General features: G+C 42.6%; 1 protein-coding gene across 1 annotated transcript in view; it reads left to right on the top strand.

Moving 5' to 3' along the window:
• The window catches only part of LOC145401037 (cytochrome P450 2L1-like), a 79,120-nt gene extending 58,377 nt beyond the window's left edge, over positions 1-20,743 (top strand). Inside the window, exon 10 of the mRNA XM_080273414.1 lies at positions 20,559-20,743. Coding sequence (XP_080129540.1) covers positions 20,559-20,743 — 185 coding nt within the window. The remainder of the gene's footprint in view (positions 1-20,558) is intronic.
• Positions 20,744-20,955: the final 212 nt, after the last annotated feature.

Raw genomic sequence — 20,955 nt, 5'->3', positions numbered from 1 at the left:
TCGACCATTGGGGCCAAAGCCCCTGGTCGTTAAGGCCGTACATATATATATATATATATATATATATATATATATATATATATATATATATATATATATATATATATATATAACAATTTTTATATTATTTCTTTTTTGTATTTTTTATTTTTTAATTTTTTCTTGGTTTTATACTTTTAAGACCTTATAAAGAAAAACCTAATCTAGAGACCCTAAAACTAATCACCTGACAGACAAATCGCTAACCTATACTAAATCCCACAGAGACAAAAAGCTACGCCTACACTAGTGGTAAAAATACCTTGGCTAACAGAACCCCATCGACTGCAGATATGTAATGCCTTTCTACGTTACATACCTGCACTCATCACCTGCTGACTGTCAGTCGAGGCACAACCTAATACTGTATAGGGGACATTAATATATGAAAGGGAACCAGACGAGTCAGGAACAGTTCCATATACGTCAGCTGTCGGCCCTAATTAGAATAACTTAATCATGATGGTATAATACAGGGTGTAACGCGACGTTTGACAAAAACTTACACCAATGATCTATCATGTAATTTTGAGTATATTTTGTTCTATAAACATATGCTCTCTGTGACCCCAGTTTAGTACCCAGCATTCGGCTGTTTTGTGTAAAAGCTTCGTGCCTTGCATGCGCCATTCGGTGAGAGCTTCGCAGGGCGACGGGAGACGAGTATTATTAGCTTATACTGTACTGTACATGAATATCCCATATCCTATCAGTACACGCGAGTTTTAAAATGAAACTTTACGTAGTCTATTGATTCTTTAACATCGTCATGCATTCATGCAATTCTTTTGCACAAATCGACTGTAATTAAGGATTAAATTCAAATTTTATGTCTTGCAAGGGAGTAGGAAGGGAGGGAGGACAGGCTGGTGTGTTGTTGCCAGTTCGTAATATTTGGATTGTAGGATGATGCTACCAGCATTATCATAACACCCACAGCTCATTCAGTGAAAAAATGTTATTCTAAAGGGAGATTAGCCTCACTTTAAGTCAGGAAGAATTTTATTTATCACAATTATTCTGCTGCAAGTAAACGTGGCGCCCTTGGGTAACTTCAGCTGTATTCCTCTCTGGAGCACTGGCATTACCATGTCAGAATCCATAAATACACGATATCTGCATATTCTTCATTGCTGTACGTACGTGGCATGCTGTTTCATGAACATGTGAAGCTGAACCCGGTGAACAACAGAACGCGGAGAACAGTATTTGCAGTGTGTGCCTCCCCTGCAAATGTTCCCGTTCAAAAATGACAGTGGACGCAGGGTTGCCAAGCCCTTATCATCAATCTCGCTAATTTAGTCCAGAAAACTTGCTAGAATGTCGCTAGATAACAAACACTGCAAAACATTGCTAGAAAATACGATAAAATCTCTAGAATAGTACCTCAAAATGGCAAAAATATCCAGAATGTAGCTAGATATCATGTTGCCAGATGTTAGTGCCGCAAGTAGAAGCAAAAAATAGGTCTAGTTGCATAGCCGTCACATTGGCAATCCTGTATCACTGTTCTCGCGTCAACATCATATGAAAAAAATGGTGCCACGTTTACTTGCAGCGAAAAAAATTGTAATGAATAATAATATTACTCCTGACTTAAAGTGATGCTAGTCACCCAGTACAGTAATGTTCTTTCACTGAATGTGCTGTGGGTGTTATGATAATGCTGGTAGCATCATCCTAGAAACCGAATATTACGAACTGGCAACAACACACCAACCTGTCCTCCCTCCCTCCCTACTCCCTTGCAAGCCGTAAAATTTGAATTTAATCATTTATTATAGTCGATTCGTGCAAAAGAATTGCATGAATGCATGACTTAATGTTAAAGAATCAATAGACTACGTAAAATTTCTTCTTAAAACTCGTGTGTACCGATAGGATATGGGATATTCATGTACAGTACAGTATAAGCTAATAATACTCGTCTCCCGTCGCCCTGCGAAGCTCTCACCGAATGGCGCATGCAAGGCACGAAGCTTTTACACAAAACAGCCGAATGCTGGGTCCTAAACTGGGGTCACAGAGAGCATATGTTTATAGAACAAAATATACTCAAAATTACATGATAGATCATTGGTGTAAGTTTTTGTCATACGTCGCGTTACACCCTGTATATTTACATAATATGTACAAAAAGTGAAGAACCTCACCCAACAGACCATCATCGACTGCAAGTGCCCAATACCTTTCTATATTGCACACTTGCACTCATCAGCTGGTGACTGTCAGTCGAGGAACGGGGTATAATGTAGGGGACATCAATATTAGAAATAGGTCAGTGAGAGGAGGAACTATTTCAAATATGTCAACTGTCAACCCTAATTAATAGTACAATATATACATAATAACAGTCGATAAAAAACAAAACCATATAGTAAAAAAGTCACATCACTCTGATAAGTCCGGTCTTTCTCAAGAAACCCATCAATTTATCAGTCATAACAATGTCCCCATCACTCAGGATGGTGGAAAGGGTAAGGGGGACGTCTGCTGCGCTACAGTAATTTATAAGTGAAGCGCGTTCATGAATAAATCGCCGACAGCGCAGGATGATATGACTGATAGATAACACCGCATCACAGATGTCACAGTGCAGTGAGAATCGTTTTTCCATATACGGTTTCATGTGCGTAAGCATGGTGGCATTAAGCCGTAATCACGCCAACACTTTTTTTTCCAGGCGACTGGGACGGTTGGCAGTGGCCCAGTCGCCCAGGTACGGCTTACACGTTCGAATATTTAGTCTGGTCCACTGACCTTGCCACAGAAGATTTATTGATTTCTTTCTGAGAGAGAGACTCGACAGTAGATCATGAAGAACTTCCCAAGTCTCCTCAAGCTCTACAGCCGACTTTGCAAGTAAGTCAGCCTGCTCATTGCCGTAGATGCGACAATGACCAGGCACCCAGATCAGCATGAATGACTTGTTGCATGAATGCAACTTATTTACAATGCGGCCCCGGATCTCGTTCGAGTCCGTAGTGCAAGAGCGATTGCCTGAAGGGCTGACTTCGAGTCTGAAAATATGAAAAATGAGTCATGCTGTGAATTTAGAGCATAATCTATGGCTTTGTCAATAGCAAAAATTTCGGAGGTAAACTCAGATGTATGAGTCAGCAACTGATACCTGAAGGCACATTCAGTCAACCATACACTTGCACCCACACATTCACTCAACTTGGAGCCATCGGTGTACAATTGGTGGGACCCCAAGTGACGAATGATGTTACAAAACAAGTGGTGGACCTCCGCCTCCGGTGCCTTGGCCTTTGGTGCTGGGAGCCATGATACATCAACAGTAAAGCCAGGTGGCTCCCAAGGTGCTATATTTTCAAACACAAACTTGTCACAGTCACTGAGGTCCACACCAAGCTCCTGAGTTAGTAAGTGGAGGCGAACGGCAAGTGGCCGATGCACCCCCCGCATAAGGTGGTGGTATTGACGCAGGGGGTTACTGGCCACATTGCCGATATTACTTTTCCTTGCTGTTCGTATGCCATATGATAAGGCCAGGTGGTCACGGCAAATACAGAGGAGAGGCATATTCGCCTCCACTTCCGTATGAGTTACACGGGTACACCGGATGGCGTCAAGACACATTCGCAAACATTTATTCTGCAACACATCCAATCCTTTCAGCGTGGCATCGGATGCTGAGCCATACACCTGTGCGCCATAGTCTAGCTTCGATTGAATAAGGGACTTATACACCATTAACAAAGATTTTCTGTCGGCACCCCATGTAGCACCCGCTAGGTACTTGAAGACATTTACTGGTTTATCACAACGAGCAAGCAAATTATTAACATGAATTTTGAAGTTCAACCGACGATCAAAATGTATTTCCAAAAACTTTACAGAATTTTGAAAAGGTGCCACCTGATTATCCAAAGTTAAGCACAAATTAGGTACGTTACGATTAGTGAAGACTACAGTGGCACACTTAGGGATGGAAAACTTAAATCCCCACTGCAAGGCCCATTGGTGGACGGAATCAAGGGCTACTTGAATCCGCCCAGCCGAAAATTGTGCGTTATGGGAAGAGTGCCATATTGCACAATCATCAGCGTAGAGCGAGTATTTAAGATTCCTCAGGATGGGAGGTGATGACAGAATATCATTGATCATAATACTAAATAAAGTGGGACTAAGAACACTTCCCTGCAGCACCCCGTTTTCCTGGACAAATATATCCGATGTTATGTTATGGGGCAATTTGACAGAGAAAGTTCTGTCTCTTAAGAAATTCGAAATAAAAATTGGCAAATTACCTCTTAAACCATAAGCATAGAGCTTCATTAGTATACCGTGTCGCCATATCATGTCACAGGCATTATGGATGTCCAAGAACACCCCTATCATGAATTCTTTATTGGCAAATGCCTCTGCAATACAATGCTCCAAATTCATTAAATAATCTAGTGAACTTCTGTATTTACGGAAGCCACATTATTGATCAGTTAACAAGTTCTTTGACTCTAAAACAAAAAGAAGCCTATTATTAACCATTCGTTCCATGACCTTACATAGACAAGAAGTCAACACAATAGGACGAAATGAAGTGGGATTCATAAGATGACCAGCTTCTTTGGGTATCGATATGACGTGCGCAAAGTGCCATGAGTTTGGGAACGTTCGAGATGCCCAAATCTCATTTTACAATGGTAACATCTTATGTTGTCCTGATTAAGATGCTGGATCATACCGTACGTGATGGTGTCTGGTCCAGGGCTGGTGTCTTTACAGGATTTAAGGGCAAGGAGCAGTTCATCTAGCGTAAACTCTTGGTTGTACGGGGAGTCTACGTCTTCTGTGGCAAAGTCTATTAACTGTAGCCCAGCTGTGCGTTTATGATGTTGAAAATGCGGATCATAATTGGCTGAGCTACTTACATAAGAAAAACTCCTGGCGAGGATATTAGCAACGTCCATGGGCCCATCATTGATGGTGTTGTTCAGCTGCAGGGTGGTTACAGGGAAGTATGGGCCTTTATTATTTAATATTCTAATGTTGGACCAGACTTTTCTTGATGGTGTAGTACGAGTCACCATGGACAAGAAGGACCTCCAGGAGTCATGTTTGGCCCTTCTTAGTATTTTCCTTGCCTGAGCCCGTGCCTGTTTGTGTGCAATAAAATTTGCCTCAGTGGGCTGACTATCAAGAATCCTTTATCTCCCATTGCATTTCCTTAATGCTTGTCGGCAATCCGGTGTCCACCAATGAGCTCTATGCGTCGCATGAACTGTAGAAGTCTTGGGAATAGCAGCCTCAGCTGCGTGTAATGTGGAAGTAGTTATATTTTCGACCTTAACATCTATGGTCTCCCCTGATATATCTAAATTTGTGATCCTTGAGAAGGATCCTCAATCTGCTTTCTTATAGTTAAATTTTGGAGGTGGAGGGTCCGAAACGATGTCACGTGTATAAGAAAGACAGATGGGTAAATGATCACTTCCCAAGGAGTCGTCATATGGGTACCATGAGAAATCTTGATGTATAGCAGGGGAGGCCAAAGATAAATCAATGGCCGAAAAGTTACCAGTACGAACATCTACACGAGTCGCTCTACCATCGTTCAGAAGATGGATGTTGGACTGTAGTATTAGGTCGGCTACTTGCTCCCCACGACCATCGATCCTCAAACTACCCCACTGATAGTGATGGGCGCTGAAGTCGCCTAACACTAACTTATTTCCAGGAAGATATTCAGATAGTGAATTTACAGCATCACTATCAATGAGGCCATGTGGAGGAGAGTACAGAGGGCAAATAGACAGATACGTGTTATTAAATTTTACTCTGCACGCGACAGTTTCCAGAGTAGAATTTAGAATCACTTCCGTTTGTGGGTGTGATTTGTGTGTGTATATGGCAACTCCGTGACCTTCATATCTTCTACACAAATGGTAGTGTTTGAACTGTGGAGGATCAGGATGATCCTCCAGGCACGTCTTCTGTAAACAAACAAAGTCTGGCCTGTGTATTGAAAGCAAGATTGCTATATTTTGTAACTTATTCCCAACACCTCTACAATTCCACTGCAATATAGTGAATGTGGTGGTTTAAGATTTACAAGAGTGGCCAGTGCTCTTAGTCTTTTTTTTGTTGCCCACCAGTAGGCGAGCGACTACTGGGGGACCTATCCCGGTGCTTGCAGATGGAAACCTCCATTTTTTCGTCAATAACGAGGGTCCCAGATTCCACCGAGGAAGACCTACCTTTTCTCTCCCGTGCTGGGCCAGGAGCAGGTGAGACATGAGGTCGTGACTTGGTGAGGGTGGTCATATTACTCTTACTAGAGTTGTCAGGCTTCTGTTTAGGTTTGACTGACTGAAAGGCAGCAGCAGCCTGAGAGTAAGAAGTTGCAGTGGGGATGTCAGTCTGAAAGGTGGATTGGACATGAGGCTGAGATGGAGAGGTAGAGTGTGTGGCAAGAGGAACCGGTTCAGGATCAGTCTGTGTTTCAACAGAGCACATCACGGGACGGGACATCACCGCCGAAGCATAGGACCTATTTGGCGTGGGAGTTGCATGCAACTCCTTCACCTTTTTCCATGCTTCGTAGTAGGAGATACCTTCTGTCGCCTTCACCGTACAGACCTCTTTCTCCTCCTTCCACTTGGGACAATCCCTAGAGGAAGTGGAGTGAGCACCCTTGCAATGGAAGCAACAGACAGTCTCGGATGTGCTGTGTCCTGCATCGTGACCCTGTGTTGCACATTTGCTACACACTGGTTGCGAAGCCTGACAAGTCTTATCTGTGTGTCCATAGAGCTGACAATTCAAACATCTAAGTAGGGTTAGAGATATATGGTCTTACGTTAAGTATTTCGTAACCGACTGTGATCCGTGAAGGGAGTACAACCTTGCCAAAAGTCAGTACAATTGTTGCAGTCTTCCTTAAGCCTTCCGTGAATCTGGTGATAAACCGTGCTTCAGTGTCATCTTGCGTAGCTAGGTCACGTATAATATCGTTCTCCCCCATAACCATGAAATCTCTGCAAGTGATAACTCCCTTGCAGGAATTCATGGAAACCGGGATCTTTGACTCGACGTCATGACAATGAAACATACGCAGCTTTAACAAGTCCTTTATCTGAGAGGAGTTGAAAGTCTTTACAAGGAGGTCTCTATTTCCAAGTTTTTTTACTTGTTCCACCTATCCGCACAGTGGTCAATCACTTTCTTGACAATGAAGGGATTGAGTCTGGACAGGGGATTGGAACCTAGAGCATGAAGCGTTACGTAGGTCGCATTCCCTACAGGAACTTCAAGTGGGGCTCAAGTCTGGCGTCCATCAGTCTGGGGGTGGTCAGTCACGTCAAACCTATTGTTGGCAGGACCACCTCCCCCCCAGGGGCGTCCGCCATAGTAACCACTTCCCCCGTGAAGGGGAAGTGGGAAGAGAGAGAAAAACGTGCAAGGGACAAAGCACCCAGGGAAGACACACCTAGTCTGAGATTCCCCTCTCAAACCACTCTCGAGAGGACGCACCTGTGTATAACTCACACCCCAGAGCGATCAGTAGGGGGTACATTCAAGAGGTGAGTCATCAAAGGCAATTTCAGTAAGTAGATATAGACACCTACTATATCTATTAAGGACAAGGAGGAATATTAAAACAAGATAACCTAACTTTTATTCCACTGATTACAAAACTAATGCCGGTGAGGCAGCCCTGAAAGTTAGAGGAGAGCCAGCAAAACACGTCCGTACTCCCCACGACCATGCATCAAAAGTCCCGGTGGAAGGAAGTGGAAGTCAGGGTTAGAGAGAGGGCAGGCGAACGGACGACCGTCAGTGGTAGTTTGGAACTGAGCTACGAGGCGAATAGCGAGAAACTTAATGACACTGGATTCGAAACATTTCCATGCTATTCACCTGCAAAATATTATGCGTTCGTAACATACATAGCATATATTATAACTTAGACTACTATGTTATCATGGTGTCCTGTGAAACTGACCCATCTGTTTCGGATCCTCATCATACAAATAAAGCACTGAGCCAGTTGTATATAAGCTGCAACTCGTCATTATCACTGCAGGGACTTTGATGAATGGTTGCGGAGAGTGCAGTTGTGTATTCGTTGCTCTCTCCTCTAGCGATATAGGGCTGCCTCACCGGCAATAGTTTTGTAAATAGGGGAATAAACGTTAGGTTAGCTAGATCTCATTTTCCTCCCTGGCCTTAGTAGATATAGTAAGTGTCTATATCTGTTTCCTGAGATTGCCTTTGCTTACTCACCTCTGGAGTGTACCCCCCACTGATCGCTCTGGGGTGTGAGTCATACACAGGTGCGTCCTCCCGAGAGTGGTTTGAGAGGGTAATCTCAGTCTAGGTGGGTCTTCCCCAGGTACTTTGCCCCTTGGTTGTTTTTCTCTTTCTTCCCACATCCCCCTCACGGGAGGAATGGTTACTATGATGGATGCCCCTGCTGCCTCTCCCCCCTTCAGGGGGGGAGGTGGTCCTGACGAAAGTAGGAACAACCGGACTGACCACCCCCAGACTGACGGACGCCAGACTCGAGCTCCACTTGACATCCCAGTAGCAAATGCGACCAACGTCACCATCCATGCGCTAGGTTCCACTCCCCTGTCCGGTCTCAATCCCTTCTTTATCAAGAAGGTGATTGACCACTGTGCAGGAGAAGTCGAACAAGTTAAAAAACTTGCTAATGGAGATCTCCTGGTCAAAACTGTAAACTCGGCACAGGTAAAGGATTTGTTGAAACTGAGCAAATTCCATTGTTACGATGTTGAAGCCAAAATCCCAGTCTCCATGAATTCTTGCAAGGGTGTTGTCACTTGCTGGGATCTCATGGTGATGAGCGAGGACGAGATCATAAGTGAATTGGCGCAGCAAGATGTCATAGAGGCTAAATTCATAACTCACTACTCGGAAGGCATAAGGACGAAGACAGCAACTATCATCTTGACGTTTGCCAAATCTTCTCTTCCTAATGATATCAAAGTTGGTTACGAAATTATTCACGTTCGGCCGTACATCCCTAACCCTTTGCGTTGCCTGAAATGCCAGCTGTATGGGCATGGTACAAAGACTTGTCGGTCTTCCCAGCCAGTGTGCGGCAAGTGTGCAAGCCAGGGTCATGATGCGGAACATTGCACATCAGAGACAGTACGTTGCTTTCACTGCAAGGGTACTCACTCCACTTCCTCTAGGGATTGTCCCAAGTGGAAAGAGGAGAAGGAAGTCTGCACAGTGAAGGCAACTGAGGGTATTTCCTACTACAAAGCTAGGAAAAAGGTTAAGGAGTTGCATGCAACTCCCACACCGAATAGGTCCTATGCTTCGGCGGTAATATCCCGTCCTGTGATGTGCTCTGTCGAGACGCAGACAGACCCTGTCCTTCTCCCTCCTGCCACTCACAGTACATCTCCATCTCGATCTCCTGTCCGTTCCAACTCTCTCACTGACATCCCTAAAGCTTCAACTTACTCTCAGGCTGCTGCTACCTCTCCATCAGTACGGCCTAAAGCGAAGCCTGACAAGCCTACTAAGAATAACATGACCACCCTCACGAAACAGTCACGTCCTCATGTCCTTCCGGTTCCTACTCCAGCGTGGGAGAGAAAGGTTAGCTCTTCCTCGAGGGAGGTTGGGAACCTAGTTATTGATGAAAATATGGAGGTTTCCATCAACAAGCACCGGGATAGGTCCCCCGGTAGTCGCTCGCCTACTGGCGGGCAACAAAAAAAGACGAAGCACACTGGCCCCCAACGAAAATCTTAAACCGCAGCATTCACTCTATTACAGTGGAATTGTAGAGGTATTGGGAATAAGTTACAAGATATAGCAATCTTGCTGTCAATACACAGGCCAGACGTTGTTTGTTTACAGGAGACGCGCCTGGAGGATCATCCTGATCCTCCGCAGTTAAAACACTATCACTCGTATAGAAGATATGAAGGTCACGGAGTAGCCATTTACACAAACAAATCACACCCACAAACGGAAGTGATTCTAAATTCTACTCTGGAAGCGGTCGCGTGCAGAGTAAAATGTAATAACACGTATCTGTCTATTTGCTCTCTGTACTGTCCTCCACATGGCCTCATTGATAGTGATGCTTTATATTCACTATTTGAACATCTGCCTGGGAATAACTTAGTGCTGGGCGATTTTAACGCCCATCACTATCAATGGGGTAGCTTGAGGGTTGATGGTCGTGGGAAGCAAGTAGCCGACCTAATACTACAGTCCAACCTCTGTCTTCTGAACGATGGTAGAGCGACTCGTTTAGATGATCGTACTGGTAACTTTTCGGCCATTGACTTATCTTTGGCCTCCCTTGGTATACATCAAGATCTCTCATGGGACCCTTACGACGACTCCTTGGGAAGTGATCATTTACCCATCTGTCTTTCTTATACATGCGACATCGTTTTGGACCCTCCACCTCTAAAATTTAACTATAAGAAAGCAGATTGGGGATCCTTCTCAAGGATCGCATATTTAGATATATCTGGGGAGTCCATAGATGTTAAGGTCGAAAATATAACTACTTCCATATTACACACAGCTGAGGCTGCTATTCCCAAGACTTCTACAGTTCATGCGAAGCATAGAGCTCATTGGTGGACGCCGGATTGCCGACAAGCATTAAGAAAACGCAATAGGAGATACAGGATTTTTGATAGTCAGCCCACTGAGGAAAACTTTATTGCATACAAACAGGCACGGGCTGAGGCAAGGAGAAAAATAAGAAGGGCCAAACGTGACTCCTGGCGGTCCTTTGTGTCCATGGTGACTCGTACAACACCATTCCGTAAAGTCTGGTCCACTATAAGAGTATTAAATAATAAAGGCCCATATTTTCCAATCACCACCCTTCAGGTTAATAATAACATCTATGACGAGCCCATGGACGTTGCTAACATCCTCGCCAGGAGTTTTTCTCATGTAAGTAGCCCAGCCAATTATGACCCACGTTTTCAACATCATAAACGCATGGCTGAGCTACAGATATTAGACTTTGCCACAGAAGACGTAGACTCCCCGTACAACCAAGAGTTTACGCTAGATGAACTGCTCCTTGCCCTTAAATCCTGTAAAGACACCAGCCCTGGACCAGACACCATCACGTACGGTATGATCCAGCATCTTAATCAGGACAACCTGATTAAGATGTTAGCATTGTACAATGGGATTTTGGGCGTCTCGAACGTTCCCAAACTCATAGCACTTTGCGCACGTCATACCAATACCCAAAGAGGCTGGTCGTCTTATGAATCCCACTTCATTTCGTCCTATTGTGTTGACTTCTTGTTTATGTAAGGTCATGGAACGCATGGTTAACAATAGGCTTCTTTTTGTTTTAGAGTCGAAGAATTTGTTAAATGATCAACAATGTGGCTTCCGTAAATACAGAAGTTCACTAGATCACTTAATGAATTTGGAGCATTGTATTGCAGAGGCATTTGCCAATAAATAATTCATGATAGGGGTGTTCTTGGACATCCACAAAGCCTATGACATGACCTGGCGACACAGTATACTAATGAAGCTCTATGCTTATGGTTTAAGAGGAAATTTGCCTGATTTTATTTCAAATTTCTTAAGGGACAGAACTTTCTCTGTCAAATTGCCCCGTAACGTAACATCGGATATATTTATCCAGGAAAACGGGGTGCCACAGGGAAGTGTGCTTAGTCCTACTTTATTTAGTATTATGATCAATGATATTCTGTCATCAGCTCCCATCCCGAGGAATCTTAAATACTCGCTCTACACTGACGATTGTGCAATATGGCACTCTTCCCGTAATGCACGATTTTCGGCTGGGCGGATTCAAGCAGCCCTTGACTCCGTCCACCAATGGGCCTTGCAGTGGGGATTTAAGTTTTCCGTACATAAGTGTGCCGCTATAGTCTTCACTAATCGTAACGTACCTAATTTGTGCTTAACTTTGGATAATCAGGCGGTACCTTTTCAAAATTCTGTCAAATTTTTAGGAATACATTTTGATCATAGAATGAATTTTAAACTTCACGTTAATACTTTGCTTGCTCGTTGTGATAAACCGTTAAATGTCCTCAAGTATCTAGCGGGTACTACATGGGGTGCCGACAGAAAATCTTTATTAATGGTGTAAAAGTCCCTTATTCGATTGAAGCTAGACTATGGTGCACAGGTGTTTGGCTCGGCATCCGATGCCACGCTGAAAGGATTGGATGTGTTACAGAATAAATGTTTGCGAATGTGTCTTGGAGCCGTCCGGTGTACCCGTGTGACTCGTATGGAAGTGGAGGCGAATGTGCCTCCCCTCCGTATTCGCCGTGACCACCTGGCCTTGTCCTACGGCGTAAGGACATTAAGGAAAAGTAATATCGGCAATGTGGCCTGTACCCCCCTGCATCAATACCACCCCCTTCTGTGGGGGGTGCGTCGGCCACTTGACGTTCGCCTCCACTTACTGACTCAGGAGCTTGGTGTGGACCACAGTGACTGTGACAAGTTGGTGTTTAAAAAGATAGCGCCTTGGGAGCCACCCGGCTTTACAGTGGATGTATCATGGCTCCCAGCACCAAAGGCCAAGGCGCCGGAGGTGGAGTCCACCATTTGTTTCGTAACATCATTGTTCGTCACTTGGGGTCCCATCAATTGTACACCGACGGCTCCAAGTCGAGTGAATGTGTGTGTGCAAGTGTGTGGTCGACTGAATGTGCACTTAGGTATCAGTTGCCGACTCATACATCTGTGTTTACCTCCGAACTTTTTGCTATTGACAAAGCCATAGACTATGCTCTCAATTCTAGGCATGACTCATTTGTCATATTTTCAGATTCAAAATCAGCCCTTCAGGCAATTGCATCTTGTACTACGGACTCTCACGAGATCCAGGGCCGCATCGTTAATAAGTTGCATTCATGCAACAAGTCATTCACGCTGATCTGGGTGCCTGGTCATTGTCGTATCTACGGCAATGAGCAGGCTGACTTACTTGCAAAGTCGGCTGTAGAGCTCAAGGAGACTTGGGACGTTCCTCGTGATCTACGGTCGAGTCTCTCTCTCGGAAAGAAATCAATAAATCTTCTGTGGCAAGGTCAGTGGACCATACTAAATATTCCGACCTGTAAGCCGTACCTGGGCTACTGGGACACCGCCAACCGTCCCAGTCGCCTGGAAGAAAAAGTGTTGGTACGGTTACGGCTCAATGCCACCATTTTAACACATATGAAACCTTATATGGAAAGACGCTTCCCACCGCACTGTGACATCTGTGATGCGGTGTTATCTATCAGTCATATCATCCTGCACTGTCGGCGATTTATTCGTGAACGTGCTTCACTTATAATGTACTGTGGTGCAGCAGACGTCCCCTTCACCCTGTCCACCATCCTGGGTGATGGGGACATTGTTATGACTGATAAATTGATGGCTTTCTTGAGAGAGACCGGACTGATCAGAGTGATGTGGCTTTTTTACTGTGTGGTTATGTTTTTATCAACGGTAAATATGTATATATTGTAGTATTAATTAGGGTTGACAGTTGACATATTTTAAATAGATCCTCCTCCCACTGATCTATTTCTAATATAGATGTCCCCTACATTAAGCCAAGTTCCTCGCCTGACAGCCACCAGCTGATGAGTGCAAGTGTGCAATATAGGAAGGTATTGGGTACTTGCAGTCGATGGTGGTCTGCTGGGAGAGGTTCTTCACTTATTGTATAAATTATGTAAATACATTATACTATTCTGCTTAAGTTATTCTAATTAGGGCCGACAGCTGACGTATATGGAAATGTTCCTGACTCGTCTGGTTCCCTTTCATATATTGATGTCCCCTATATTAGGTTGTGCCTCGACTGACAGTCACCAGGTGATGAGTGCAGGTATGTCATGTAGAAAGGCATAACATATCTGCAGTCGATGGTGCTCTGTTAGTCGAGGTATTTTTATCATTAGTTTAAGCCTAGCTATTTGTCTGTAGGATTTAGTATAGGTTAGCGATTTGTCTGTTAGGTGATTAGTTTTAGGGTCTTTAGATTAGTTTTTCTTTATAATATAAGGTATAAAAAATATAAAACAAGAAAAAATTTAAAAAAAAATAAAATACAAAAAAAATCAATAAAATTAAAATTATATATATATATATATATATATATATATATATATATATATATATATATATATATATATATATATATGTAAGTTTGCATGAAAGTGTGTCTGTATGTATGCATGGAAGTGTGTGTGTGTATGTGTGTGTGTGTGTGTGTGTGTGTGTGTGTGTGTGTGTGTGTATGTATGTATGTATATATATATGTTTGTATATATATGTATATATGTTTAAATGTATATACATATATATATCCGGCCTTAATAACCAGGGGCTTCGGCCCCAATGGTTGATAGGCCAGGAAAAATATACAGTATATATGTATATATATATATATATATATATATATATATATATATATATATATATATATATATATATATATATATCACTGCAGTGATAATTTTTGTGAATGTTATTCCTGGATTGTCTATTACTATAATATAGAATGATTGTGACTTTAGCTGATCCCCACAGTAGCTATGCAGATGGTTTTAAATGTTGCAATTATTTTATGTGGACGAATAAACCACATTGTGATGGGCAGCGGAGAGCATTCTCCAATAATTTACTATAACCAGATGAAATTAGATGCAAACAACACAAAATATTATGAGGCAACGAAGATCAGGTATGATATCCTGCTCCGCCTTGTTATCCAGGCCTTAACCGTTGTTTCACCTCATTCATGCATTATTTTCCTTCAGTCTCTGCCACTTTTATTATTCTTACTTCCCGGTATCCTCGTACTGCGAGCCGTCATATTCCTTAGGGGGTTTCTAGTCGTCCGGCCCTATAACCCCTACTGTATTACATTATTCCTCACATCATCACTCCCATGCAACGTTAGCACAAGACCTTTGAATCTGTTACTACCATTATTGGCACTGCCACTACTAATCCCCTTTTTCTCATTGTGTCAAATTCCCCTCACAGTACTACTATTACTACTTCTCCTACAATTACTCCACTATAAATCTGTATAATAATACATATGATTGTCCTTAGGTCTGTGTATCTGCTAACCATATTGTCCCTGTCTCACCGTCGACAACTCGTCACTTACCCCGCACCGCTACCCCAGTTGTACCACCCTTTCTCCCACCCACCATGGACTACTTCTCCCGCACTCCAACACCACACTACCCCTCACCTCATCCTTGGACCACCAGGCCTGTTGTTCACCCTTTACCGGTGAATATACGTGGCATGCATTAACAATAATAATTATAAAAATGAAAACAACAATATAAATCTGCAGTATTTCAACTATTACATAAAAAAAAGCCACAGACCCAAACGTGCCTATATTACGGAGCTTTAATATATTAACCAAAGAACTGACCACAGACCGTTCTTACCATTACCACTGGACATTCCCTATAGCACTTCACCATGGTAATACAACCCATTGTAGTCCTTTGTGGGATCACTACAGCTGTCTGGGAAAAATAACATAGTGCATGACATGCCTACAGCCCACTAAAATACTCCTGTGACGTTTCACAGACATCCATAAAATAGCCTAGGAGAAGTTAGAGGACAAACAAACAAACGAGTGGACATAGACAGACTGAGGCCGAATGTCTCGCATCGGTATATGACAACCTGACAAAACTGTTACCTTCCTGCTTTGCAGGTGTCATCATAGTTATAATAATAATAATAATAATAATGATAATAATATTAATAAAAATCATCATCATCATCATTATCATAGTAGTAGTAGTAGTAGTAGCAGTAGTAGTAGTAATCACATGTTAATATGCATGATACACAGGAGGACAAACACCATAATCTCCCTGATAAAACACGTGAAAACAGCTGTGACATATGAAACCAACCAGTGCCATAATATGCTGTAATGGTAGGGTTATACTAATACTAAATTAATATTTGACAGCAACTCAACCTTCTGTCATGGCAAACAGATTCTGCATTGCGTCGACACATGCTATTTCAGTGTTTGTCCTCCTTTGTAGCTTTGCCTAATAACATGTGATTATTATTATTATTATTGTTATTATTATTAGTAGTAGTAGTAGTAGTAGTATTGATATAACTATGATGACACTTGCAGAGCAGGATTGTAAGAGTTTTGCCAGGTCGCCACATACCGATGCGAAACATTCTGCCTCTATGTCCAATCGTATGTTTGTTTGTCCAATAACTTCTAGGCTATTTGAAGGATGTCCGTGAAACGTCACATGCGTATTTTAGTGAGGTGTAGGCATGTTGTGCACTGTTATTTTTCCCAAACATGTGTAGTGATCCCACAAAGGACTACAGTGGGTTGCATTACCATGGTGAAGTGTTATAAGGAATATCCAGTGGTAATGATAAGTACAGTCTGTTGTCGGTTCTGTGGTTAATATATCAGTGCTCCGTAAGATAGTCACGTTTGGGTCTGCAATTTTTAAGTGTAATGTTGGGAACGCTATAGTACACATCTATGTTCTAGTTGTTATTAGTAATATTTTATAATCGCCCACCTTTAGAAGGCGGAGCGATAATGTTTTTGTCTGCATCTGTGTGTGTGTGTGTGTGTGTGTGTGTGTGTGTGTGTGTGTGTGTGTTCCTATTATATCTCATGAACGGCTTGAGCTATCAACATGAAACCGTCAACGTATCAAGATATGACCAAAATCTTGGACGAATTCGAAAATGGCCACTCGAGGTCAGGGTCAAGGTCACCAAAATAACTGCCAAAGGTCAACTAGTTTTTATCGCCTGCCATTAGCACCATTATATCTCATGAACGGCTTGAGCTATCAACATAAAACCTTCATGGTATAAAAATATTGCCTAAATTTTAGATGTGGCAAAGAACATTCTGGCGGGCGATTAGCATTCGGCTCCCAAACGCCTTTCTCTTATTGTTAATGCATATCGTGCATATTCGTCGGTAAAGGGTGAACAACAGGCCTGGTGGTCCAAGGATGAGGTGAGGGGTAGAGTGGTGTTGGAGTGCGGGAGAAGTAGTCCATGGTGGGTGGGAGAAAGGGTGGTACAACTGGGGTAGCGGTGCGGGGTAAGTGACGAGTTGTCGACGGTGAGACAGGGACAATATGGTTAGCAGATACACAGACCTAAGGACAATCATATGTATTATTATACAGATTTATAGTGGAGTAGTTGTAGGAGAAGTAGTAATAGTAGTACTATGAGGGGAATTTGACACAATGAGAAAAAGGGGATTAGTAGTGGTAGTGCCAATAATGGTAGTAACAGATTCAGTGGTCTTGTGCTAACGTTGTATGGGAGTGATGATGTGAGGAATAATGTAATACAGTAGGGGTTATAGGACCGGACGACTAGAAACCCCCTAAGGAATATGACGACTCGCAGTACGAGGATACCGGGAAGTAAGAATAATAAAAGTGGCAGAGACTGAAGGAAAATAATGCACGTATGAGGTGAAGCAACGGTTAAGGCCTGGGCTGGGATGTTCAAAAGATCGGTGCGAGACGTGGCTATGATCATCGTAACGCGCTCATAGCGGCCATCTTTGATCGTGAGCGACGACAACCACTAAAGTGTATCTTCTAACGCTCGCGACAACGCTTGTAGCTCACGATGATGCGATTGTAAAATCCGTTCCGTTCCGTTCCTTTCGTTCATAATGCAACCCAACTGATAGTCGCTGTGCCAATCAGAAGAGAGATTTCATAATCCTTGAAAGATTATGAGCCAATCAAAATGGAGTTTCAAAATGTAAACAAATACACTTATCCATTACATAACTCAAACAACTACGATATTCATCCCAAGACATATCAGACATGACAAGTGACGAGTTCCCTATCATACGAATTCGTCGAGCAAATTTTACAGATGAGATGATGGCGTTCATACAGGGTTGGCTCGACAGACAGACATTGCTGAAGAACAATCACATCACCTTGGATATAACTATAGTGTAGGTGAAAGATCCACATCATAATAAAACATAGTGATAATTTTGAAAATATCGAGATCCAAATCGAGACCCTTTTACCTGAATAAACAATATATCATTGGCTTCAGACTGTATCATTACAACTCCCACAGACTTAAACCATGTTTTAATGAACAGTGCATCGGTCTGTATTTTTACAGCTGTAAGGGGGCACGATGGCTCAGTAGTAGAGCATCAAGCTCGTAAGCGAGGGATTGTGAGTTCGAGCCTGGCCCGGGACTGTCGTGCCGGGAGTGGTAGCGTGCTCCTGTAACCTAGCGGGGCTATATGATCCAATACAGGGTCTAGCTCAGAGGAACGCCATTTCTCCATTTACAGATGTAAGCAGTAGAAACGAAAAATTCCCCCTCATTGCTTACCTCTTGGCTTCTTAACTTCCCTAAGAGATTTTCTGTACAACACGTGTGCCACTCTTAATTATTCTGCTCACACGTCCCTGTGTTAAGCCGAATGTGTCTGCCAACACGCTCTGAAACGAGCCTCTTGCATAAAATCTGAATGTCATTAACACTTGCAAATGACATAGCACAGCACGGGATCTTGTCGCTGGTCCAACTAGTGGTTCAACTCTTGCACACCAGTGAAGAAGTTCTTGTCTGGGAAACCTATAATATCTAAACAAATGTTCGTCACTGTAAGCAAATGGATCCATTATGTCTCTGTAGTTCCTCTCAAGTCTCATCGCTCTTCGTAATGCCAGTTCTACCTGTAAAACCACTTGTAACTCCATCGTGGTTCACAGAAAAGGTAAATAAACAAACTCAGCATCACTTGATTCAGTTTGTTTATTACAGAAACATCCACTATGCGACGCTACGATCAGCTTAAGGGTGCTTGTCAGAAATCGTAGTGCTACGAGCAAATATGGCGGATGGAGGATCGTAAAATTTGTTTGAACATACACCTTAGCGGTTTACGAGCGCGCTATGATTATCGTACCCACTACGATGATCTTAGCGGCCGTTACGAGCTTTTGAACATCCCACCCCTGGATAACAAGGCGGAGCAGGATACCATTCCTGTATCCTCGTTGTCTCATAATATTTTGTGTTGTTTGCATCTAATTTCACCTGGTTATAGTAAATTATTGGAGAATGCTCTCCGCTGCCCATCACAATGTGGTTTATTCGTCCACATAAAATAATTGCAGCATTTATAACCATCCGCATAGCTACTGTGGCGATCAGCTAAAGTCACAATCATTCTATATTATAGCAATAGACAATCCAGGAATAACATTCACAAAAATTATCACCGCAGTGATAATGACGAGTTGCAGCTTATATACAAATGGCTCGGTGCTTTATTTGTATGATGAGGATCCGAAACAGATGAGTCAGTTTCACAGGACACCATGATAACATAGTAGTCTAAGTTATAATATATGCTATGTATGTTACGAACGCATAATATTTTGCAGGTGAATAGCATGGAAATGTTTCGAATCCAGTGTCATTAAGTTTCTCACTATTCGCCTCGTAGCTCAGTTCCAAACTACCACTCACGGTCGTCCGTTCGCCTGCCCTCTCTCTAACCCTGACTTCCACTTCCTTCCACCGAAGGGGTACAGAAGCTTTGGGGCGTGGGTGTACAGTAAAAGTCCTTGTTATGATCCACGTTGGTAGGAGTACAGCATATATTCGATATGTGATGGTAAGCAGTACAATTTTTGCTCGTTATAATAGATAGGTACAATAATGTGATGGCAAGTATTATATTTTCTCTTTATCTTGGAAGGTATAGTTTTCCCTTCTTAAGTGATAATAGATCCAATATTTCTTAGTTATGCGATGGTGGGTACAATATTTCATCGTTATGTGGTGGCAGGTATAATACTTCCTCATTACGTGACTTTTTTTTTTTTTTTTTTTATGGTGAAGGGGTTAGTATAGTTCAGGGATCGAGGGACAGGGGTAAATCTCCCCAAATGGGGGTAAATTTAAAAAATTACTGGTAATGCGTGCAGTATGGGAGGTAATGCGTGCGGTATGTTACTGATCTTTCAAACAAATGACGCAAGTTTTAATGAACAGGATGTAAAACAATGTACGATTCATCATGATATTTGTTGCTTAGCTGCCGTACTATCGACACATGTGTACATAGAAGTACTTTTTTTTTTTTTTTTTTCCTAGGGATTATTTCAGTTTACTCAAGTAAACTTTGGGTAATACCCTATAAAAGTTTCTCGACCCTTGGTTTACTGTAGGTTATCTTGGACCCTTCCCTTTTTCTTCTTTTAAACTCTTTGGAAGGGATTCTTTTTCTTGTCTTTCTGGCTATGCTTCCATATATGCATTAAAAAAAAAAAAAATGTCTCGACATGTTGGAATTAATGAATTTTGAGTTTAGGCTTTTTTTCTTATATACTCCTTAGAGGGGATACCTTTTTGTATCTGTCTGCCTTTGACTGCATATCGCTGCATTAAAGTAATAATAATTTTAAAAGAATCTTTCACTTCCACATCAACAGGTCGACGGTCGTGTCCTGGTGAGAGTCTGGCCAGGGTGGAATTGTTTGTGTTCCTGACGGTGCTCCTTCAGAACTTCTCTTTCACACCGCCACCAGGGCATGAACTCATCATGGACAAGGACCCTACAGATTTCCTCTTCAACATACCCAAGCCCTACAGGGTCATCATCACTCAGAGGGTGTGATGTTGAAGTAAAAAATGACAGGAGGGAGTGGTGAAGTGAAACAGAGAGGGAATGATTGAGGGAAGTGATGAAGAGAATGTGAGACGGTGGAGACGAGGAAAGTAGTGGTGGAGAGAAAGAGGGAAGGGAGTAATGGACAGGGATGGATGGAAAGAATCTGAGATGATGGAGGGGTAAGGAGAAAGCGGTGAAGTGAAATAGAGGGGAGGAAT

The sequence above is a fragment of the Coenobita brevimanus genome, chromosome 54 (assembly GCF_032717465.1).
Source record: "Coenobita brevimanus isolate Jiangsu-jjx chromosome 54, ASM3271746v2, whole genome shotgun sequence".
NCBI lineage: Eukaryota > Metazoa > Arthropoda > Malacostraca > Decapoda > Coenobitidae > Coenobita > Coenobita brevimanus.
The sequence above is the reverse complement of the archived record's forward strand: the minus strand, read 5'-3'. Positions and strand labels throughout refer to the sequence as shown.